This window comes from Myotis yumanensis, unplaced genomic scaffold (assembly GCF_028538775.1).
Source record: "Myotis yumanensis isolate MYYU_CA2020_CCGP unplaced genomic scaffold, mMyoYum1.0.hap1 SCAF_1, whole genome shotgun sequence".
In the NCBI taxonomy this organism is placed as follows: Eukaryota; Metazoa; Chordata; class Mammalia; order Chiroptera; family Vespertilionidae; genus Myotis; species Myotis yumanensis.
Window position 1 is genome coordinate 140303752 of NW_027223752.1, and position 21850 is coordinate 140325601.

At 40.7% G+C, this 21850-nt stretch overlaps 1 protein-coding gene across 1 annotated transcript in view; it reads right to left on the minus strand.

Moving 5' to 3' along the window:
* Positions 1-21850, minus strand: part of CUBN (cubilin) — a 296326-nt gene that overhangs the window by 67002 nt on the left and 207474 nt on the right. Inside the window, exons 50-56 of the mRNA XM_070408021.1 lie at positions 21636-21842; positions 18096-18245; positions 16212-16333; positions 15446-15671; positions 13778-13965; positions 6506-6662; positions 4927-5076 (exon numbers count right to left, since the gene is read on the minus strand). Coding sequence (XP_070264122.1) covers positions 4927-5076; positions 6506-6662; positions 13778-13965; positions 15446-15671; positions 16212-16333; positions 18096-18245; positions 21636-21842 — 1200 coding nt within the window. The remainder of the gene's footprint in view (positions 1-4926; positions 5077-6505; positions 6663-13777; positions 13966-15445; positions 15672-16211; positions 16334-18095; positions 18246-21635; positions 21843-21850) is intronic.

The following is a 21850-nucleotide window of genomic DNA, read 5'->3' on the forward strand; positions in this document are numbered from 1 at the left end:
GTCACACCCCCTTCAGGGTGGGGGTCCCCACTGGGGTGCCTGGCCAGCCTGGGTGAGGGACTTAAGGCCGTTTTCAGGCTGGCTGGCGACTGAAGCTCCCAGCTTCTCCTTTTTTTTATTTTTTATTCTGGGATTTATTTACCTTCTATAATTGAAACTTTGTTGCCATCACTGGAGCTAAGAGCCGGGCTCCTGCTCGCTCCAGCTCTGTGGCCACGGCTGGCTGAAAGCAGGTATCTGGGGTTTGTTTAGCTTCTATAATTGAAACTTTGTTGCTTTCAGAGCTCAGAGCTGGGCCGCGGCAGGCGGGGAACCTTGGCTTCCTCCATCACTGGAGCAAGCAAGCCTCCTGCTCGCTTCAGCTGCATGGCTGCTGGCCGCCATCTTGGTTGGGTTAATTTGCATATCTTGCTGATTAGCCAATGGGAGGCATAACAAAGGTACAGTCAATTACCATCTTTGTCTATTACTAGATAGGATAGAGAATATGCTAATTAACCAGGACGCCGTTATGGGTTGACTGGAAAGGAGGAGGTTGCATGCGCAGTGTTGGGGGCGGGGCGGCAGGGCCCTCCATGTGCCTGTGCTGGGGGAGGGCCTGATCAGCAGTGGCTGTGGCCATAGCTGCTTCAAGAGCCGGAAAGGGAGGTAGGGCCGGACCAGCAGAGGCCTCGGCTGCTGCGGGGCCGAGGGAGAGAAGCAGGGCCGGACTGGCGACTTGCTGGTGGGCAGCACTGAGCAATTTCGAATTGTGCGCTGGGTTCCTAGTATATAAATAAATGTTCAAATAAAAATTTCTCCTATGACTGTTAACTGATTTCACTGGATTTTTTATACTAGAGCAGTGATTATATAGAAGTAGTTTCTAGAAGGACTAGTATTGAAGATGTAATAATGAGAAGAGAAATTTAGAGCAACATAAAATATGATAACATGCTTTTAGAGCAACTTTAGTGGAAAGTAGTTTTAAAAATTTTAAAAAGGAAAGAAAGTAGTTCACTAAACCTTTGTAACCTCCCTGTATGGGAAGAACCAGCATACAGTTGAATGATCAGTATACGAACCTAAAGAGCAAACCTCAGTGTTTAGTAAACACACGCATGGACAAATGTGTTTGCAGGATTTTATAGCCTGGGAAAGGCCACTAAAAGGTCAGGTCTAGAACCTTCATCTCAACCGAGGTGGATGATGGCTCTGCTGGGATGGTAGGCTCAGAAATGCTTAGTCATTTGGATATAGTGCCTCAGAAACAGTTCCTATGATCTACAGCAGCTTGAAAACACTGAAAAAAAAGTGATTTTTCTTGAGAGCAATCCTGTTTTTATCACAACATAGAGCTCTTGAATTCCTTGGGCTCACTTTAGAAGGGGTAGGAGGTTATTTTTACTGTAGCTAATGAATCTCTGGCTTCTTAGTGTTGTTTAATGAACATCAGCATGGATATGGTTAGTGATAAGAATCTAATTATAAATGTGATTAATGTTGCCCTTTCTGGGATATCATTATAATTTAATTAATCCATAGCTAGAAATTACTCACTTAGGAGTTTGAAAATACTGTGTACTTATAACACTGGAAATGTCACAAGGCATTATCATAAAGATTTTATCTATTTTTAAAAATCAGTCTTTTCAACTGGGTGATGACTAGAAGTCAAAGTCACTTAATCTGAAAAACCAAATATGTGCTCTGAGGCCACTGTGTAGGGGTGCATCTGGAGATTTGACTGGCAGCAGCAATAATAATGATACAATGGCCACTCAGATGAATTATAGTTCACAAAATATGTTTCTATAGGCATTATATGACTTTCATAACTACTATTTATATTTGTAAAAATTAATGTGATTATCAAAAAGATCAAGTAATTTGCACACAGTAGGTGACTAGTTAAGTGGTCCACCTGGCATTGGGACCCATCCTGAAATGCTGTACTTTCCCAACCACACCCCACGTCAGGTGTCAGAGTACTTATCCCACCTACCTAGCGAAACTCAGCTCATGACTGTTTAGGATAAGTGTAGGTTCCCTTGTAAATAATACATATCCCATTAACATCAGTAGTGCTTTTTGTGGCAACATTTCATAGCATAAATATTGGTGTCTCCTTTTTCACTCTAAATGATATTGGCATATGACATTCATCCATTTGTGTAATTTAATGAGAACAGATGCCCATACCAATGCCAAATGTTTTCCCCTGTTGCTGAAACAACTTTCCTCTGATTATAAAAATAACTAGAGGCCCGGTGCACAAAAATTTGTGCACTGGGGGGGGGGGGTCCCCTAGACCGGCCTGTGCCCTCTCACAGTCTGGGACCCCTCGGGAGGTAACGACCTGCTGGCTTAGGCCTGCTCCCGGGTGGCAGAGGGCAGGCCCAATCTCTAGGTGCAGCCCCTGGTCAGGCTCAGAGCAGGGCCGATTGGGGAGTTGGGGCGCCACCCCGTCATGCACAGAGCAGGGCGGATCGGGAGGTTGCAATGCCACCCTCAGTCACTTTCAGGGTAGACTGATTGGGGGGTTGCGGCGCCACCCCCTGTCACGCACAGAGCAGGGCCGATCAGGGGGTTGGGGCGCTGCCCCCTGTCACTCACAGAGCAGGGCCTATCAGGGGGTTGGGGCGCTGCCCCCTGTCACTCACAGAGCAGGGTCAATCAGGGGGTTGGGGCACTGCCCCCTGTCACTCACAGAGCAGGGCGGATCAGGGGGTTGGGGCGCTGCCCCCTGTCACTCACAGAGCAGGGTCAATCAGGGGGTTGGGGCACTGCCCCCTGTCACTCACAGAGCAGGGCGGATCAGGGGGTTGGGGCGCTGCCCCCGTCACTCACAGAGCAGGGCCGATCAGGGGGTTGGGGCACTGCCCCCTGTCACTCACAGAGCAGGGCGGATCAGGGGGTTGGTGTGCCGCACCCTGTCAAACACAGAGCCGCAGGGCAATCGGGGTTGGGGAGCTCCCCCCTATCAGGCACAGAGCAGGGCTGATCAGGGGGTTTGGGCGCTGCCCCCTGTCACGCTGATCCCGGTGCTGGGAGGCATATTACCCTTTTACTTTATAGAATAGAGGCCTGGTGCACGGGTGGGAGCCGGCTGGTTTGCCCTGAAGGGTGTCCTGGATCAGGGTGGGGGTCCCCACTGGGGTGCCTGGCCAGGCTGGGTGAGGGGCTGAGGGCTGTTTTCCGGCTGGCAGGTAACTAAAAGCTCCCAACTGCTCCTTGTTTTCTTTTTTTTTTTTTTTTTTTTATTCTGGGCCAGCTTTAGCTCTGAGGCTTCGCTGCTGAAAACATGGATACAATGTTGCAGTCCGGGGCTGACTGAAAGCCGTTTTGTTTAGCTTCTTATTTGCAACATAGTAATAGTTGCTTAGAGTTGCAGTTGAGAGGCCGGCAAGTGAGGCGGGGAACGTTGGAGTCTGCAGTTCCTGGAGGAAGCAAGTCTCCCTGCTCGCTTCAGTGCATGGCTGCTGGCCGCCATCTTGGCTGACAGTTAATTTGCATAAGGATATGCTGATTAGCCAATGGGAAGGGTAGTGGTTGTACGCCAATTACCATGTTTCTCTTTTATTAGTGTAGATAGGAAAGGTATAAAGAAGAAAATAAAGATCACAAGCTATGGCGCAGTGGTAATAACTCTTCAACTATGGCTTAAGCGCCTTACAGATTTTAATCACATGTATGTTATTTTAAAGAAAAAACTGAGTCATCTTACACAAACTATTTTATTTTTCCTAATACTATATATATCATGGACATCTTTTTATATTATAGGTATTTGGTGCTAGAAAATGCTGAAAAGAGTATATTTAACTTCATATTCCATTTTTACAGTGACATACATCTATTTGTACTCAGTATTTTCTAGCAAATACATTTGCCCAAAGCCACAGCTTGTAGAGATATAGAAAAAAGAGGTCATAGAAAAAGGATCAAGTGAGGGAGAGGCTTTGTATAATTTATTAATATGAGGACTGACATGTCATTTTTATTTTCATGCAGCATAAATTTCCCAGATACTGAACACTGTAAAACATTTTGCTAAATGTAACTTTTCACTGTCATGGTGGACTACCTAAAGAGAAAGAAGTTTTGATTATGCAGAAGTAGCTTGTTACATTTACTGATTAGTTACAATTTAGAAATGAAAATTAATTTCTAAAAAATCTGTAGTGAACCCAAAGAGGCAGTTGTGGTTAGGGATTTCACAAAACTATGGGAGTGATGAAGATAAAAGAGAGAGGAGATGAAAAGGTATCCCACAGTAATACTTAATAAAAGTAAAGTTCAGATATTTATTAATTTTGCTTTGATAAATTGTTTCTCTTGCTAGTATGTTTATAGTATGTGCATGATCGTAGAGATATATATATATATAGTATATATGCATGTAGAGTATAAATGCAAAGGAATAAATTAAAAACTATTATTAAAATATAATATATTTAAGATTTATTTTCCTTAAGCTATTTCTCTGATGCTTGTGTTCTTAAAGCTTTTGTGTTATTTTTTCACTTCTGGATAGAATATACAGCATGGTACATGTGTTTTTAAAACATTGGGTGGAATTTTAATCAAGTTTACATCAAATGTACTCTGTGGCATTTTAAATATTTTTCTTCAAGTGGTGATTTTAGACTATATCTCCTGCTACTATCCTTCATTTTTATTAAGAATCAATTGTATATTCCATTGTAAGCATGACAGACTGATGAATCTCAGAGGGAAGGGGGAAGGGGAAAAGGGAAGAAATTAACCAAAGAATTTACATACATATATGCATAACACTAGAATACAGACAATAGTGCAGTGAAGGCCTGGAATAGGAAGGGGCCAGGTGAAGGGGGCAAAGCTGGGAAAATGGGGGACATCTGTAATATTCTCAACAATAAATATTAAAGATATCAATTGTAATTCACATAAGAATAAACTTACCTTCCAAATGGAAAGACACAAAAGTCAAAGAGACCACAGACAGAGGATTAGCCTCGATGAAATAAGTGCAATTCATGTTGTTGTCATATTGCTTCGGGTAGTTTGGAGAAATAATGTAGCCTGAAGGTTTAGTGAAATTGCTTCCACATCCTATGTAGAAAAAAAAAGGCATTATCAGAATATACAGTATTTTTTTATCAGTGAAGAAAAAATTCAAATTTCCTAAATTGTATAGAGACATATTCCCTGAGGTACTCCAAGTGCAAGAAACAATAACTAAGAAAATGGAGTTCTCATTTAAAAATAAATAAATGAGAACATTACATATTTTTAGAAAATACTGCAGGGTTTTGGGCTAAGTAGTAGAAATTTGACCACAAATCTATTGAAAATCATTTAATTTTAAGACAGTGAAGAATAACTTAGAAAAGATTTAATATGCTTCATGTAGATAAAGAAATAAGACTGATAAAAAGTGATTTGTACATGATTGGTACAGAAATATCTTATTATATTACTATAAAACTATATTATTGCATTACCATTGTATCTTTCCATAAAAATACCTGCTTTTCTGCTTTTTTTTTTTAAGTTGAATGTACTAATCCCAACTAATAAAATTCTCACATGCATCCCTGGTGTCAGAAATAGAACTACCTTTTATCAGTAAAATAACATGTTTCCATATAGCCACTAGCTAGTTAATCCACATCACTTGCTAATCTATCATATAAAAAAATATCAGTATCCCTTAAACTGATATTAAATCACACAGTTATGCACATACACACAGATGAGGAACCAGGTGTAGACCTAAGGTTAGGTCTGTTGTTGTCTTTTATTACTTCCTTTACACCACCCTCATTCTTTTATTTGTGTCTAAACCATCCTTTTTCTGCATTATTTCCTCTAATTCCTTTCATCAGATTTTCCCCTAAACAGTAGTTTGCAGCTAGTATCTACTCAATTTGCTTCTGCCAACAGGTACACACCATTGGTTCCCGGGCTTAAAAACTGCTCCATTTCCCAGTAACCTAATTTGTAAGTAGTAATAAGAGGAGGAAGAAAAAAATTCTGAAGAAGGTGGCTCTCAAGGTTACTGACCATGAGAATCACCTGGGTGAGAGTTAAAACATACCAGTCCCCACCCATGGAAATTCTGAATTCAGAGGGATCGGGTGAGACCTGAGAATCAGTTCATTTTGAAAGGCCCAGGTGACTTCAAATGCAGGCAGTCAATGTGCCACATGTCAGGGACCTGGTCATCTACTAATTATCAACCTCCTGAGCTCCTGCCAAATTCTCGTGCACTCCAGATGTTAGGCTTCTTTTTGGATGTGTTAATGACTCTCAGGCCTTTTACAGCATTTCTCGATGGACCTACCATTGAGTTCAGTTCCATTCTCACTGGTTTTTGAAGGATGGAGGAACTTTCAGGATTAGGTGACCAAGCCACACTGCCCCCCAGGGACCCCCAGTTCCAGCCAACCCCGGCGCAGTCTCCCACTCTTCCCCAGGCCTGCCTGTGGCAGCCACACCCTTTCGAGGACCTCTCAGTTTGGTGTTTGGTGTTACTTACGGCTTACAAAGGAGGCAGAGAAGCCCGGGGCTGGGGCCTCCTGAGACTGGAACACAGCCGTGAATGCATTTCTTGGAGTGATGATGGCACCGGGAGCCACATTCCCACAGCTCGTGGCTAACAGGGCTTTGTCCATCTCCTCAGTTCCTGCCCACACCTAGCAAAGACACAAACACAACTTAATGCTCAAGGTTTTCCTGTCAATATCTTAATGTGCCTATGCTGGAAAACAATGGCTCTAAGGTATATATCGACCTAAACATAATACTATAGCAAATAAACTGCATGCAAATCTGAAATATTTGATTTTGAGAGCAATATTTTAAGCTGCATTTTAATAGCATATCTGATTTTTTACTCTTTCAAGAGTAGCTAGATAGTAATTTTTAAAAACTCAATCACTACTCAGTTTCTTCTTGCCTTCTTCTAGTTGACCTGATCTAGGTAGCTGAGCTAGGGAGAGAGAGAGAGAGAGAGGGAGAGAGAGAGAGAGAGAGAGAGAGAGAGAGAGAGAGAGAGAGAGAGGGAGAACAGTAATGTGCACTACTATGTCAATAAACGAGTGGATATAAAAGGCTAATATGCAAATTGTCCCCACAGGCGAGAGTTTGACCGACCAGTAGTTAGACGTGCACTGACCACCAGGGGGCGGCATGGAATGTGGTGGGTGTTGGCCACATGGTGCTGGCAGCAGGCAGCAGTGAAGGTGCTGCTGGCCCCAATGGGTCCTGACAAGAGTGGGACCGTGGTGGGATGGTGGAGCAGGTGAGTGGGCGGTGCCAGGCCAAGGCAGGTGGAAGCGGGGGCCCAATTGCTCCCTGGTTGCCCCATATATCAGCTCTTATCACCAGCCAGGCCTCAGGACCCTACCCATGCACGAATTTTATGCACCGGGCCTCTAGTATATATATAATAGAGTATTACTTGGGTATATGCCCATGTGGTAGGCTCAATCCCAAGTAGAGGGATGCAGGAGGCAGCAGATCGATGTTCTGCTCTCACATCGATGTTTCTGTTTCTCTCCTTCTTCCTTCCTCTCTCTCTCTCTAAAAATCAATTTAAAAAATGAACAAACAAAATTGAAACAGACTGATAAATATAGAGAACAGACTGATAGTTGCCAGAGGGATTGGGGACTAGGTAAAAAATGTGAAGGGATTTAGAAGTACAAACTGGTAGTTACAAAATAGTCATGGGGGTGAAAATACAACATAGGGAATATACTCAATCCTATCTAATAGAAGAGAAACATGGTAATTAGCCATACATCCGCTACCCTTCCCATTGGCTAATCAGGGCAATATGCAAATTAACTGCCAGCCAAGATGGCGGCCGGCAGCCATGCACTGAAGCGAACAGGGAGGCTTGCTGGCTCCAGTGACGGTGGACTCCAAAGTTCCCCACCTGACTTGCCGGCCTCTCAGCTGCAACTCTAAGCAACTATGTTGCAAATATAGAAGCTAAACAAAACCCCAGAAACCTGCGTTAGTCAGCTAGGCTTCAGCCAGCCGGACCGCAACATTGTATCAAACAGAAGGTAAACAAAGGCCAGGAACGTCCTTTCAGCAACCAAGGCCTCAGAGCTAAAGCTAGCCCAGAATAAAAAGAAACAAAAAGAAAAAAAGGAACAGTTGGGCGCTTCAGTCACCCGCCAGCCTGAAAACGGCCCTCAGCCCCTCAGCCAGACTGGCCAGGCACCCCAGTGGGGACCCCCACCCTGATCTAGGACACCTTTAAGGGCAAACCAGCTGGCCCCCACCGTGCACCAGGCCTCTATTCTATATAGTAAAAGGGTAATATGCCTCCCGGCACCGGGATCAGCGTGATGGGGCAGTGCCCAAACCCCCTGATCGCCCTGCGGCTCTGTGTGTGATGGGGGTGGGGCCACAACCTCCCTATCCGCCCTCCTCTGTTCATGACAGGGGAAGGCGCCCCAACCCCCTGATCGGCCCTGCTCCGTGCCTGATAGCGGGGAGCTCCCCAACCCTCTGATCTCCCTGCAGTTCTGTGTGTGACAGGGTGTAGCGCCCTATCCCCCTGATCGGCCCTGCTCTGTGGGTGATAGAGGGCGGCGCCTCAACCCCCCCTCCACGGGCCCTGCTCTGTGTGTAACAGGGTAAAGCCATAACCTCCCCATCGGCCCTGCCTTGAGTGTGACAGTGGCGGCACCCCAACCCCCTGATCGGCCCTGCTTTGTGGGTGATGGAGGGCGGTGCCCCAACTCTCCTATCGGCTCTACTCTGTGAGTGACAGGGGGGAGCTCCTCAACCCCCTGATGGGCCCTGCTCTGTGTGTGACAGGGGGGAGCTCCTCAAACCCCTGATGGGCCCTGCTCTGTGTGTGACGGGGGGAGCTCCCCAACCCCCTGATGGGCCCTGCTCTGTGTGTGACAGGGGGCAGCGCCCCAACTCCTCTATTGGCCCTACTCTGTGAGTGACAGGGGGGAGCTCATCAACCCCCTGATCGGCCCTGCTCTGTGTGTGACAGGGTCCGGAGCCCCAACTCCCCTGATGGGCCCTGCTCTGTGCGTGACAGGGTGTGGCGCCGCAACTTCCCTATCGACCCTGCCTTGAGTGTGACAGGGGGCGGTGCCCCAATCCCCCAATCGGCTGTACCCTGAGCATGACTAGGGGTGGCATCGCAACCTCCCGATCTTCCCTGCTCTGTGCATGACAGGGGGCAGCACCTCAACTCCCCAATCGGCCCTGCTCTGAGCCCGACCAGGGGCTGCACCTAGGGATTGGGCCTGCCCTCTGCCACTTGGGAGCAGGCCTAAGCCAGCAGGTCATTATCTCCTGAGGGGTCCCAGACTGCGAGAGGGGAGAGGATGGGCTGAGGGACCCCCTCTCCCCCCCGGAGTGCACAAATTTTTGTGCACCGGGCCTCTAGTAATATTATAATAACTACGTATGGTGTCAGGTGGGTACTGGAAATACCAGAACACTTTGTAAAGTATATGATTGTCTAACTACTACACTGTACACAAATAACACAAAGTAATATTAAATGTAAATTATATTTTAAAAATTTTAAAAATGTGTCAAGAAAGAAATGCACACTAACTTTTCCCCTAATATCCCTTTTAATATTTTTTAATTTTCCCCTTTAATTATCCAGGGAAACAGTCTACAGAAGTTTTCTCTCTATATTTTGTAAAATTATAAACATGATTTACTAATACATATACTACTTTTACAAACATTATTAAAAGGCAAAGTGATAGGAACTAACTTTTAATAAGGAAGTTCTTTAATGAAGAACTTCAAGAATACTCATGTGCTGATACCTTTCTGAAGTCATTAATTATGGATCTGACAGGTGCACCTTTTGGTCCATGACCATAAATATTGTAATGCTAATAATGGTAAAGAGTTATTAAGTATTCATTTCTGCCTTTTCAGTCAAGAATTCATGTCATTGGCTAAATGACCCAGGACTCATCAACCTATATTGGATCTACAAAATGCTATGATTTTGTCATCAGGTCAAAAACTTTTTGACTTAAGTTTTTCTATAACTCATCCTGGTTCTAAGTGATATCTTATCATTCAAGTAACTTTTTTAAAAAAATTAATGTTTATTGAGATTACTCCAGATTCACATCTGGTTGTAAGATATATAATATAGAAGTCCCTGTACATAGTTTCCAGTTTCCCCTAATTTTGATATCCCAAAAAACTATAGTATAAAAATATTTACATCAATAAAATCCAGCAATCTTGCTCAGTTTCCCAGTTTTACTTGTATTTATGCTTGTGTGTATATATTTAGTTATATACTAATGGCCCAGTGCACAGATTCGTGCATATTGAAAGGAAATTAATTAGAAGGTGGCTGGTGGGGTGGGACTGGGTGAGATGGGCCTGACATGTCCTGGAGCCAACCTCCTGAAGTCCCTCCCTGGCTGGCTGCACCTGGGGTAGCTCCATGGCTCGAAAGGCATCTGCAGAGTGAGTGGGGTCTCTCCAGCAAGTGGTGTCCCTTGGCCTGTGGGGATCGGCTGAAACCTGCTCTCCGACATCCCCTGAGAGGTCCCGGAGTGCGAGATGGCACTCTGAAAAATTGCTATTGTACAGGGTGTGGAACGCAAACCCAAGTGTGCAGTAAACGAGATTTGGGGCTGACAGTGCCCCAGGAACAACATAACCCACGGCCGAAGTTGGAATCGTGCGGCCTGTGAGGAATTGGGCTCCCTCCTCTCTGGTTTTGGGGTGCGTCACCCGAGAACCGCCACTGCCAAGTCATTGCAACTGCACAGCTCCTGCGTTGAGCATCTGCCCCCTGGTGGTCAGTGCACATCATAGCAACCAGTCAGACAGATGGAAGGATACTTAGCATATTAGCCTTTTATATATATAGATAAGGTCTGTGCCACCACTTTCAACAGCTCCAACACCATGAGGATCCCTACAGTTGCCCTTTTACCAGTAAAACCACACAATTGACATCTACACCCCTCCTCTCTGACCTCTGGTTCTCTGTCCTCCATTCTCAAAATATTGCCATTTCCAAAACATTATATAAATGGAACAATAGATTATGTAACCTTTTGAGATTGGTGTTTTTTTTTTCACTTAGCAAAACTCCCTGGTGATTTGTTTAAATTGTTAGTCTGTCAATAGTCTTTTTTTATGGAGGATTGTATTCCATGGTGTGTATGTACTAAAGTTCATTTAACCATTCAACTGTTGAAGGACATTTGCACTGATTCTAGTTTGGGGCTATTACAAATAAAGCTTCTATGAACATTGATATACAGGTTTTTGTGTAAATACAGTTTGCATTACTCTGGGATAAATGCCCAAAGTGAAATTGCTAGATCTTACGGTAAGTGTAGGTTTCGTTGCATAAGAAACTGCCAAACTATTTTTCAGAGTGGCTGTCCCACCAGCAATGGATAAGTGACACAGCTTTCCACTCCTTTGCAGGATTTGGTGTTTGTCACTGTTTTTAATTTTAGCCATTTTGAGAGGTGAATAGCAATATCTCATTGTGGCTTTAATTGGCATTTTCCCTAGCAGCTAGTGATGTTGAATATCTTTCTATGTGTTTATTTATCATGTATATATTGTCTTTGGTGAAATATCTGTTCATATCTTTTCCTCATATGCTAGTTGAAATTTTCCATTCTTATTGTTGGGTTTGAGAGTTGTGTGTATTTTCTAAATAGTAGTCGGTTGCCAGACACACGGCTTGCGAATCTTTTCTCCCAGTCTGTAGCCTGTCTTTTCATCCTCTGCACAGAGGCATTCACAAGCAACACATTTTTACTTTTGATGAGATAAAATTCATTAATTACCTTTTTATGAATCATTCTGTTTATATTTAGTCTAGGAGCTTTTCACCTACCTCTAGATCCTGAAGATCTGCTATTTTTTCCCTGAAAGTTTATAGCTATATATTTTACAGTCTATGGTCTATTTTGAGTAAATTTTTGTATACGGTGTGAGGTTTAAGTTTGCTTGCTAAAGGTGGGTTATTCTTGCTGGTTCTGCCTACCAATCTGTGTATCCATTGTCAGAAACAAGAGTCTCAGGGCGGCAGGAGTAGGAGTGCTCCCCCAGGCCACTCAGTTGGGCAGGGTTCTGACTTGCCCCTGCCCCTGCCCCTGGTGGTGCTGGCCTGGTCTGCTGTCACAGGGACTCCCAGTCTGTCCAGAGGAAAAATGGGCCTCGGCAATTTTTGAGATCCATTTTTATAATTAAAGAACTTTCCAGTCTTACATCTATGCATTAGATGGTGACTCAGTCCATGAGGGAAAGAGTTCATTTGTTTCATGAAAAAAGCAGTTAGGAAAAGTGTATATTAAATGCATTTGATTATGTATATGTTTTATATAAGTATGGGATTCTTATTTAAACAGTAAGCATAGATTAATTAGATATAAAACATAATTTGAGAGACAATGTAATAATAAGATTAACAATACAAGTCACTTTTATGTATTAGGTGGTATTATATTCCAAGTACTGAACACTAGGTTATTATATCATATTGCCTCTAATGCTTAAACAATCCTACTAAAGTAGGACTTGTGCTCTTTATTTTATGGTTGAGTAATTTAAAGTTCAAACATTTAATTAATTCACAGAGCAACATGCAGGTGGTAAATGCAAGAGATATGAGTAGAGTCAAGGCTAATGTGAACTTAAGGCTGCTGTTCTTTCCACTAAAAGGCCTAGCCTGCCTATTAGAGATAAAACATATAAGATGCAAAAGAGCACAGATGGAATGAATTTATAATACAGTCATCATAGTCAATGAAAAGTGAGGTCAGTGCCACATGAGCAGTATGTGTAAGACAGCCTTATTGGCTGCCACACTGTCATGATTTTACATGGGCCTGTCTCATGGTCTTTTCAGCTTGTGGTCTCTTAAGGTCAAAGTGAAGGTTGCACTAGCCACCTCTCTAGGTTATGTGATTTTTATGGCATACTTTAAATGCTGTCTACAATGGAGCCTTACATTCACTTTGTCCCGGAGGCGGGGGGAGGGAGGAAAGAGAGAGAGACACTAAGAAACAAACAGCCCCAGCAGGTTTGGCTCGGTGGATTGAGTGTCGGCCTGTGGACTGAAGGGTTCCAGGTTCAATTCTGGTCAAAGACACATGCCCAGGTTGTGGGCTCCATTCTGAGTAAGGGAGGGGGGTGCAGGAGGCAGCTGATCAATGATTCTCTCTCATCATTGATGTTTCTATCACTCCCTCTTTCTTCCTCGCTGAAATCAATAAAAATATTTTTTGAAAGAAAGAAAGAAACAAACAAAATCTGGCCTCTCTTTTTAAATTCTATAGGAAGGAAGAACCATTCATGTTTATGAGAATTTAAAAAGTCCAGAAAAGAATCTCTTTAAGTTACTTTGCTTATGTATTAGCAAATGAAAAGTCACATGGCAACATGAGTTGTGGTTCAAAGTTTAACTCCTAATAGTTGAGATTTCTCACTTTTTAAAAAATCTCCCCTGTTTTCATTGATTTTTAGAGAGAGAAGAAGGGAAATAGAGAAAAACATTGATGTGTGAGAGAAACATCAATCAACTGCCTCCCCTATGTGCCCTGACCTGGGATCAAATCCCCAATCTTTTGGTGTATAGGACGACACTCTAACCAACTGAGCCATCCAGCCAGGATGAGATTTCTTACTTTTTAATTCAAGAAATCCAAGGAGCAAAATTGTCCTTTCCTTGCTTTAAGAGGCAATGAGTCATTTCTATTCTAAATGTTTATATTCACAAAACCAGTTCTGCTTCAATTAAATAAACAAGCCCACTGACCTTCACAAAGCTGTAATGACACTGTCCATCACCACTGGGGATTAGGAAGTTATTGTCAAAGCTGATTTCCAAGTGATTACTTTCGTGAGTAATGACTGTCCAGGAACATCTGCTGTTCTCAGGAAAATTCTGAGGCCAGTGAGGGGATCTGATTGTACCGTTGTCTGAGTGAAGTATTCCACCACAGCCTTAAAAAGTGTCATGGAAAAAAGTCATTAATTTGTGAGGAAAATAACAATTTTGATAAACCAAGACTTTCAGATAAAACACATTTCTAAATATGAGATTCAGCTCATTTTTCCTTTTTTATGAGTCACTGGCCTTTGGGGCAGGTATACGAGAACACTCAATGAATGTAAGGTGCATTGAATCCACAGGAAGCGTCAGCTGTTGCTGTTTTGTTATACCCCTATGAACTCAACTGAGAACTCTAATCCTTGTCATAAAGAGGATGGACTTCTATTCTGTCTTCAAATGATATCAATATGCTTTACTCCTGTGAGGCTATATAACCATTGTGGCCCAGCAATTCCAAATTCTGTATTTTATTACCACTAACACATGAGAATACAAGTCTATAGTCATTTGTAATTTAACTCTAACACACAGGACTGGAGCAAATGATTTTGAGGATGGGAAAATTATTCCATTAAGCACCATGATTCATTATATTAAAGCACTGATAGATGAAAATTAATTACATAGATTGACATAAAGGAAAATCTAGAATTATTTTATACTATTGAAATACATACTCACTGGTAAGACATGACAAAAGAAAAAAGTAGGGACTCAAGACAAAATGAAGTCAAATTAAAGAACATTCCCTGAATCTTCTGCTTTTAAACCCTTGGAAAATCAGTGGTTCATCTAAAACTCCCCTCTGATTTCAACAGTAACCAGTGGTTTAATGAGGGAAAATGTGACTCATTTCATAAAGATCTTCATGATAACTGACTCTCCTGGAAAGAATTGCCCTGTGTGTGTGTGACATTGCAGGCTTTAAAGAAATCCGGATTAAAGTCTCCAATGCAAGTTCTTATATTTTCTGGGAACTTCATATCTTACTAGTATATACACAAAAGTTACATCCTTTGAAATCATATGTATGATTATTTGCCATGTACTACAGGCAGAGCATTCATTCTTAAATCACGAATCTTATCTTGTGACTTTGTTGCTCAGCACTCTTCAATAGCCCCCCCCCCCCACCCGCCCCCTGTTTAAGGGGTAATATGGAAGCCCAGGCTCTTCATGAGGTAGACTCTTCTCTTCCTGCCATCAGCTCACCACTCATCAGTCCTCCTCCAGGCTCCAAATATATTAAATTACATGTGATTCTGTGGCTATGGAGGTAGAATGGTGAAGTGTTAAGATCAAAGTTTCTGGGCTCCACTGTCTTTATTCAAATCCTGACTCCAGTGATTATTCACTATATGACCTAGGCAAATGCTTAACCCATGTATCCTAGATTTCCGCCTGTGCAAAAGAGAAAAAAATATGTATTGGTATTGTGTCTTCCTTGCAGGGCTGCTTCATGAGATGACACGTTTAGAATTTAGTCTTACAGAGAGTAGTTACAAAATATATACTTGTTGAATTCGTTATTAAATTTTTTTAAATAACTCAATGAAAAATGACAGTAAGTGCAGAGAATGTTTCTTTTACCTAAAGTATGCATGCTCCATGTAGCATAAAATCCACCATTTTGCACCGAATGGTCTGAATTGAAAATCACCACCAGCTGGTTAGAGCCAGACTGGATTGGACTGGGGCTTGACGTTCCACAGTAGTGTCCTATGATGGGTGATCCAGGAGAACCACCATTCCTGACAGTGACAGAGTCCCAAGCACAGGTGCTATGGCCTTCAATGTCAAAGTCACTAAACGTAAGCTGCAGAAGAGAGAAGCAATAATGAGGCACTCTTATTATTTTATAAGCCAGTTGTGAGTTTATCTACCTAGAGTGGGGTAAGGACCCCCAAATCATTTTATTTTGTCTTAATTTATACAATTTAATATTTCTGTCTCTTATTTAATTGTCCCCTGCCCTCCTCTCTTTTTCCTATTGAAGTTTCTCTTGGAAATTGTGAGAAGGGATAGTTCTCTCCAAACTGGAGCACTAAGGACCTCCTCAGTGCCCTGGGCCAGGATGGCAAGCAGATCAAGAACATGAACACACGGCTCTCCAGGTGCAGAATTATCTCCTATGTAGACTTCTGCAATGCTGGAAAATGAGAGTTCATCTTTCATTACTTGTAAACTTATAGATGTCAATGTATATACTCAAATGAGAGAATTTTAGGGAGAAAATGATCTGATTGCAAGATCAAAGCCTAATATTTACTTATTAAAGGAACTCTGTTCCCACACAGGACATGCTATTGTAGTTCTAATGGTCTCAGGAGTAATTTACTCAGGCATCTGAACTCACAGTGATGGTGTCACCTTGTGGGACTTCCAACAACCAAGCACAGTGGGTCAAGCTGTCATACGAAGCTGGATAGTTGGGGCTTGCGATCACTCCACTCTCACCTGTTTGTATTCCACCGCAGTCTGAAATTAGATTTGTGACATTCTAAATAAGATAGGAAAAAAATACCTGCAAATCCAAGGCAAAGTAATACTTAAAACTGTCATATTTTATGATTTAAAAATACAATAAATGAATAAATATGTGAAATTGGGTAAAAGCAAAGTAAAACTGGGTTAAAGATTAGAAATACACAGAATGCCATATACAGAATCACACAGTGAAAACAGGCTCTACCATAAATGGAGAATAATTAGGTGTGTGTCTAACTGAGAGTAAATGTACTAGAGACAAAGTAAATAACATTGCCTTTCTTGAAAAAACTAGGCCAGTGAAAAAAATATGATTAGTGCTATAATTAAAGACTTTGTCACCTGTTAATAAACATATATGTTTATAGTAAGCTTTCACAGTACACATTAGTATAGCAATTTGAAGAACAGATACACTTAATAAGCATAGCATGGTATGATGTTTTATACAAATAATACTGCTTCCTGAAGTCTGACTTCTTTATTTTAATTTAATAAAGAAAAATAAACTGACAAGATGGTTGATTGAGTAATCAATCTCACTCCTCCCAATCAACCATTTGATTGTAACAAAAAAGATGTTAGATAAAACCATAACCAAAACCTTTTGATTAATATCCAAACATAATGGAAAGAAAGGGGATCTCCCAAATCTGCAAACAATAAGTGTACTCAAATTCTGAGGGGTAATCTCAAACTGAAGTTGCATTAGTCTGAGAGAATACAGGACCAAGATATGGCCTCAGGGATTGGGGTCTAAGGTTTTGATGACCAGACAGCAAGAGAATACATGGCCTTGCACCTCCACAAAACCAAGGAATGGAGTTGAGAGTTGGGAATCTAAAAGAACTGCCATGTTGGTGAAAAGGAGCTAGAAAAACTTTAATGGTCCAAAGAAACAACAGGAGTCCTGCCTGTATTGGGTGAAATTTTCAGGCATTAAAATGAATGTCACAGATACAAATCCAACACAAAACATTAGCAAATAATATCCAGTAATATGTTTAAAACATACACCATGACCATGTTAGATTTATTTCTGGATTGGGTTTATCCTGGAAATCAAAGAACGGTTTAACAAGAGAAAAAAATCTTTCAATATAATTTATTACATTAACATATTAAAGGGGAAAAATAGAACCACCTCAATAGATGCAGAATTATTTGATAAAATCTTATATACCCATTCACAGAAAAAAAGAAAAGAGCAAACAACTTTTCATATATTAAGAATTTAAAAAACTTACTTTATTCTGACAAGGAGTATTTATTGAAAACCCAAGAACAACCAATATATTTAACAATGAAATATCATAGGCACTGACATTAGGGTAAAAAAAGAGATGTTATCATCTCTTCCATTCAAAATTATGATAATGGCTTAGCTAATGAAATATAAGAAAAAGAAATAAAATATTGGGGCTGAAAATAAAGCACTATTAGTTGCAGAAGATATGATGGTTTACACAGAAAAAAAAACAAAGAAAATTATAGACAAAATACTAAAACTAATGAAAGTATAGCAAGATCTCTGTGCTAAATATCAATGTAAAAAAATTTAAAATTCCTAGATATCAGCAAAAACCAAACAGAAAATGTAATTTAGAATGTCTTATTGACATTGGCAACAAAACCAATAGCAACCTAGAAATAAATCTAACAAAATATATATGTGATCTTTACAGAAACTATTATGAAAATTTTTATCTATTATTTTATTGCCAGAGTTTGAGAGCTTAATCAGAAGTCTTACCTGTAAAGAAATACTCTGCATGGAATCCAGTATGTTCAACACGTTCATTGGTGACAAAGTGTATCCATATCTGAGAATAAGGTATAACCAATGGCACTGTAGATGCTATAGGTCCACAAAGTCTCCATATCAGAGGCCCATCAGCATTACCTGAACAAAATATCACACCAAGTGCCATTACTTATATAGATTTTAACTGAATTCAGTAAGAATCAATAATAACAACATTTCAAGGTATTCATGACACATGTTTAAATTATTTAATAGCAGACATTTCAAAAATTTCCTTCCCATCTTTGTCAACTGCAAAAGAAAGAGTCCCTCCAGCAGGGTAAAAATAAAAAATGTATATATATATATTTTTGGTAGAGACCTCTTTCTCTAATATAGATGCCATTTTATTCTAATTTATATTTTCATAATTATTTTAGCATATCTAAACAGAGATGAAACTAGATGGAATGTTTTACTGGTTTCATTTTTTTCTAGGTGAAGTCAAGGATTCCTCTTTTTTTAGGGAATAAGAAATATAAAACAACAGGGACAAAATACGTGATTAAGATAAAAGTGATAAGAGTTCCAAAATGGCGGCTGGTTAAATGGAAGCTACACTGACACTCTCCCAGGACCAAACTGGAATTACAACTAAAATACAGAAAAACCATCCTGAATAGTCACCTGAAGACTGGCTAGAGAGAACCTGACAACCAAGGACAGAAAGTGGAGACTGCGTAGAGACGGTCCTAGAAGAGGCGGGCAAGGGATCTTTTGAGAGAAGTGCCCAGGGAGCTGGCTCAACAGGCAAGTGGGGAGCCCAGAGAGAGTGAAGACCTGTGAGCAAGTGACTTTATTGGGGGTCAAGGTGGAGAATGCAACCAAAGGTGTGAGGGATTTCCCTGGTGCATTTGAATGTCACCAGGCCACGGTCAGGGGAGGGCGAGAAGGGGAGCTTGTGGCAGGGACGGCCTTATCACTCTGGTTCACCTGGTCACCTGGGCGGGTTGCTCACAGCCTGTTTGTGAGGATGTTGAGGCATCAGGAAAATATGAAGTTTTTACATTTGCTATAAGCTTTTGTATAAAGTTTGGATGTGAACACAGTTTAAATTTCTCTTGGCTAAATACCTAGAAGTGTGATCACTGTCTTATATAGTAATGCATTTTTAATTTTTGTAGGAAATGTTTTCTAAAGTGGATGCACCATTTCGTTATTATCGGCAATGTATGAATATTCAGGTTGCTCTGTGTTCTCACTAGCATTTGGTATTGTTAGTATGTGTGTGTTTTTAAATTTTAACTTTCTAATGTCTTATTGTGATGTTAATTAGAATTTATCTAATGACTAATGAGGTTGAGCTTTTTTCCCTTTGCTGTTTGTATTTCTTCTTTGATAAAAATATCAATTTAATTATTTCACCCAGTGTTTTATTTGTTTTCTTATTGAGTTCGATATAATTAGCAAATATCTTCTCCTTATCCTTTCATTCTCTTAGTGTAATTCACAGAGCAAAAGTTTTGGTTTTGATGAAGTCCAATTTACCATTTTTAAAAATGATTTTAGTGTTGTAATTAAGAACACATTGCCTAACCAAGATTACAAAGAATTTTTCTTCTGGAAGTTTTGTAGTTTTAGATTTAAATTTAAATTTATCATACATCTTAAGTGTTGTATATAATGTGAGGAATGGGTTGAAGTTCTCGCTCTCTTTCTGCATATAGAGGTCTATTTGCTCTAGCACATTATTTGAAAAGGGGATTTTCCCCCATTGAATTGCCTTTGTGCTTTTGTCCAAATTCAAATGTCCTTATTTTTGTAGGCGAATCTGTGCTGTTCTGTTACATTGAACTGTATATCTAGACTTTTTCCAATACTATATTGTTTTCACAATATAGCTTTACTGTTTTTATTCCTATAGATTTACAGTAAGTTTTGAAATAAATTAGTATATGTTCTCTAATTTTGTGCTTTTTAAAAGTTGTTTTGGCTATTCTAGTTGTATTTGAATTAGTTTGTAGATATCCCAAATTGCCTGAGATTTTGATTGGGATTATACTAAATCTAGAAATCAATGTGGTAAATGTTTCATGTGCCCTTGAGAAGAATGTGTATTTGGTTGTGATTTGGTGAAGCATTCCGTAAAATGTCAATTAGGTCATGTTGCTTGATAGTGTTACTAAAGTCTCCTATATTCTTAAAATAAATAAATAAATAAGGTAAGTGCCTAATATTTCAATGATTTCTTCACTGAATTTAATAAACTAAAACAAAAGGTATTAGTACTCAGACCAAGAACTATCACACTGGAGCTGAATATTTTATGAAGATTACTTTTCACAGAAATGTAATTAACATTTATAGTGCACCTATAGCACTCACACTGATCTGCTCTCTGTTTTTTGAGTCAAAAAAATCACTGATCTTATAAGTCAACAAAAGATAGTATTTTCACTGTCTGTAAACTGGGGGAGTAGAGAGATTGCATTTAACTGCTTTTTTGTGATTCTATGAGCCAGTGGCTTTGAGCCAGGTGGCAGTGGTGAGGGTTTACCAGAATTACATGGAGAACATTCTCAAACTACAACATCCATTTCTCTCATAAGCCTCCTCTAGATTTGTCTATCTTGGGAAGCCCAGATGGTTCTCCTGCTGAGGTAGTTGGTCTATGACCATAGATTTTATCTAATTCTCCTTCTAGAAAATGCTATCTTCCATGTTCTCAAACCCACCATTGATTCCTCAAGTTGCCCCAGAACATTGCCACCAGCAAACTACATTAGTTCTTGCTGCTTTCAGCCTATTTTTCTTTACATTTTGCAATAACATGGAACTTGGTGAACCTTGGACAAAATAGATGGTCTACAATGTTCCTTTCCTTCTTTATTTGTTGTTTGTTTTTTTAACCCAGAAAAGAATATCAATGGATAATGTATGCCTTGACTATGGGAAAGAACTAACATGCATTCATCTTTCATGGATGAAGATATTTAAACATCCGTAAGAGAATTGTGGTTTACCAAGTACACCTCAACCCTTTTCTATCCTGAAATCAAAGACAAACTTGACCACTCTGGGGATGATTCCTCAAATGACTTCCAGGTGCTTCTCCATCTGGTGTATTTCGAAACTTCTTTTGACCTCTAAGGCCTAAGTAGACTTCCACAGCTGCTTTTATCACTCTTGTAAGTTCAGTACACCACTGATACTGACAATTTTATGTTCCAGTCTCTGAGGAAAGGAGTCTGGAGTCCTGGGTTACAGTGAAGGGGCCACCTGAACGCATTAAGAGAGCAAAGACAAACCAGAATCTCTCATCAGTTGAACCACATGGTCTGGTTATGAACACAGATTCATCTCTCTCATTGCTCATAGGGCACGTGTTCCTCAGCTGGGCGCACACTGAATTATGGCTCTGCTGACCAACACTCTTTTGGACCCTATGTGCATATATTACAGCCATCCGGTTCCTCTCATCCTGGGTGGTCTCCAGGCATAAGAAGAATACTGTGGATAAATAGAAGAACATGATCCAATTGGACTCACCCACTCGGAACTCTAGGACATCAAACTGACAGTCTTGGTGACTTTCTAGGTAAAAATTCTCAAAATGAATGTAAATGGATGAATTTCCCTGATTTGGATTGCTGAGAGTCCATTCACAGTTTAGGTTTCTTGAATAATTGCTGACTCCATTATAGCCAGGAGAAGTAAAGTTTCCTTCCGGGGAATTGGTAAGGGCCCCACCACACACTAAAGAC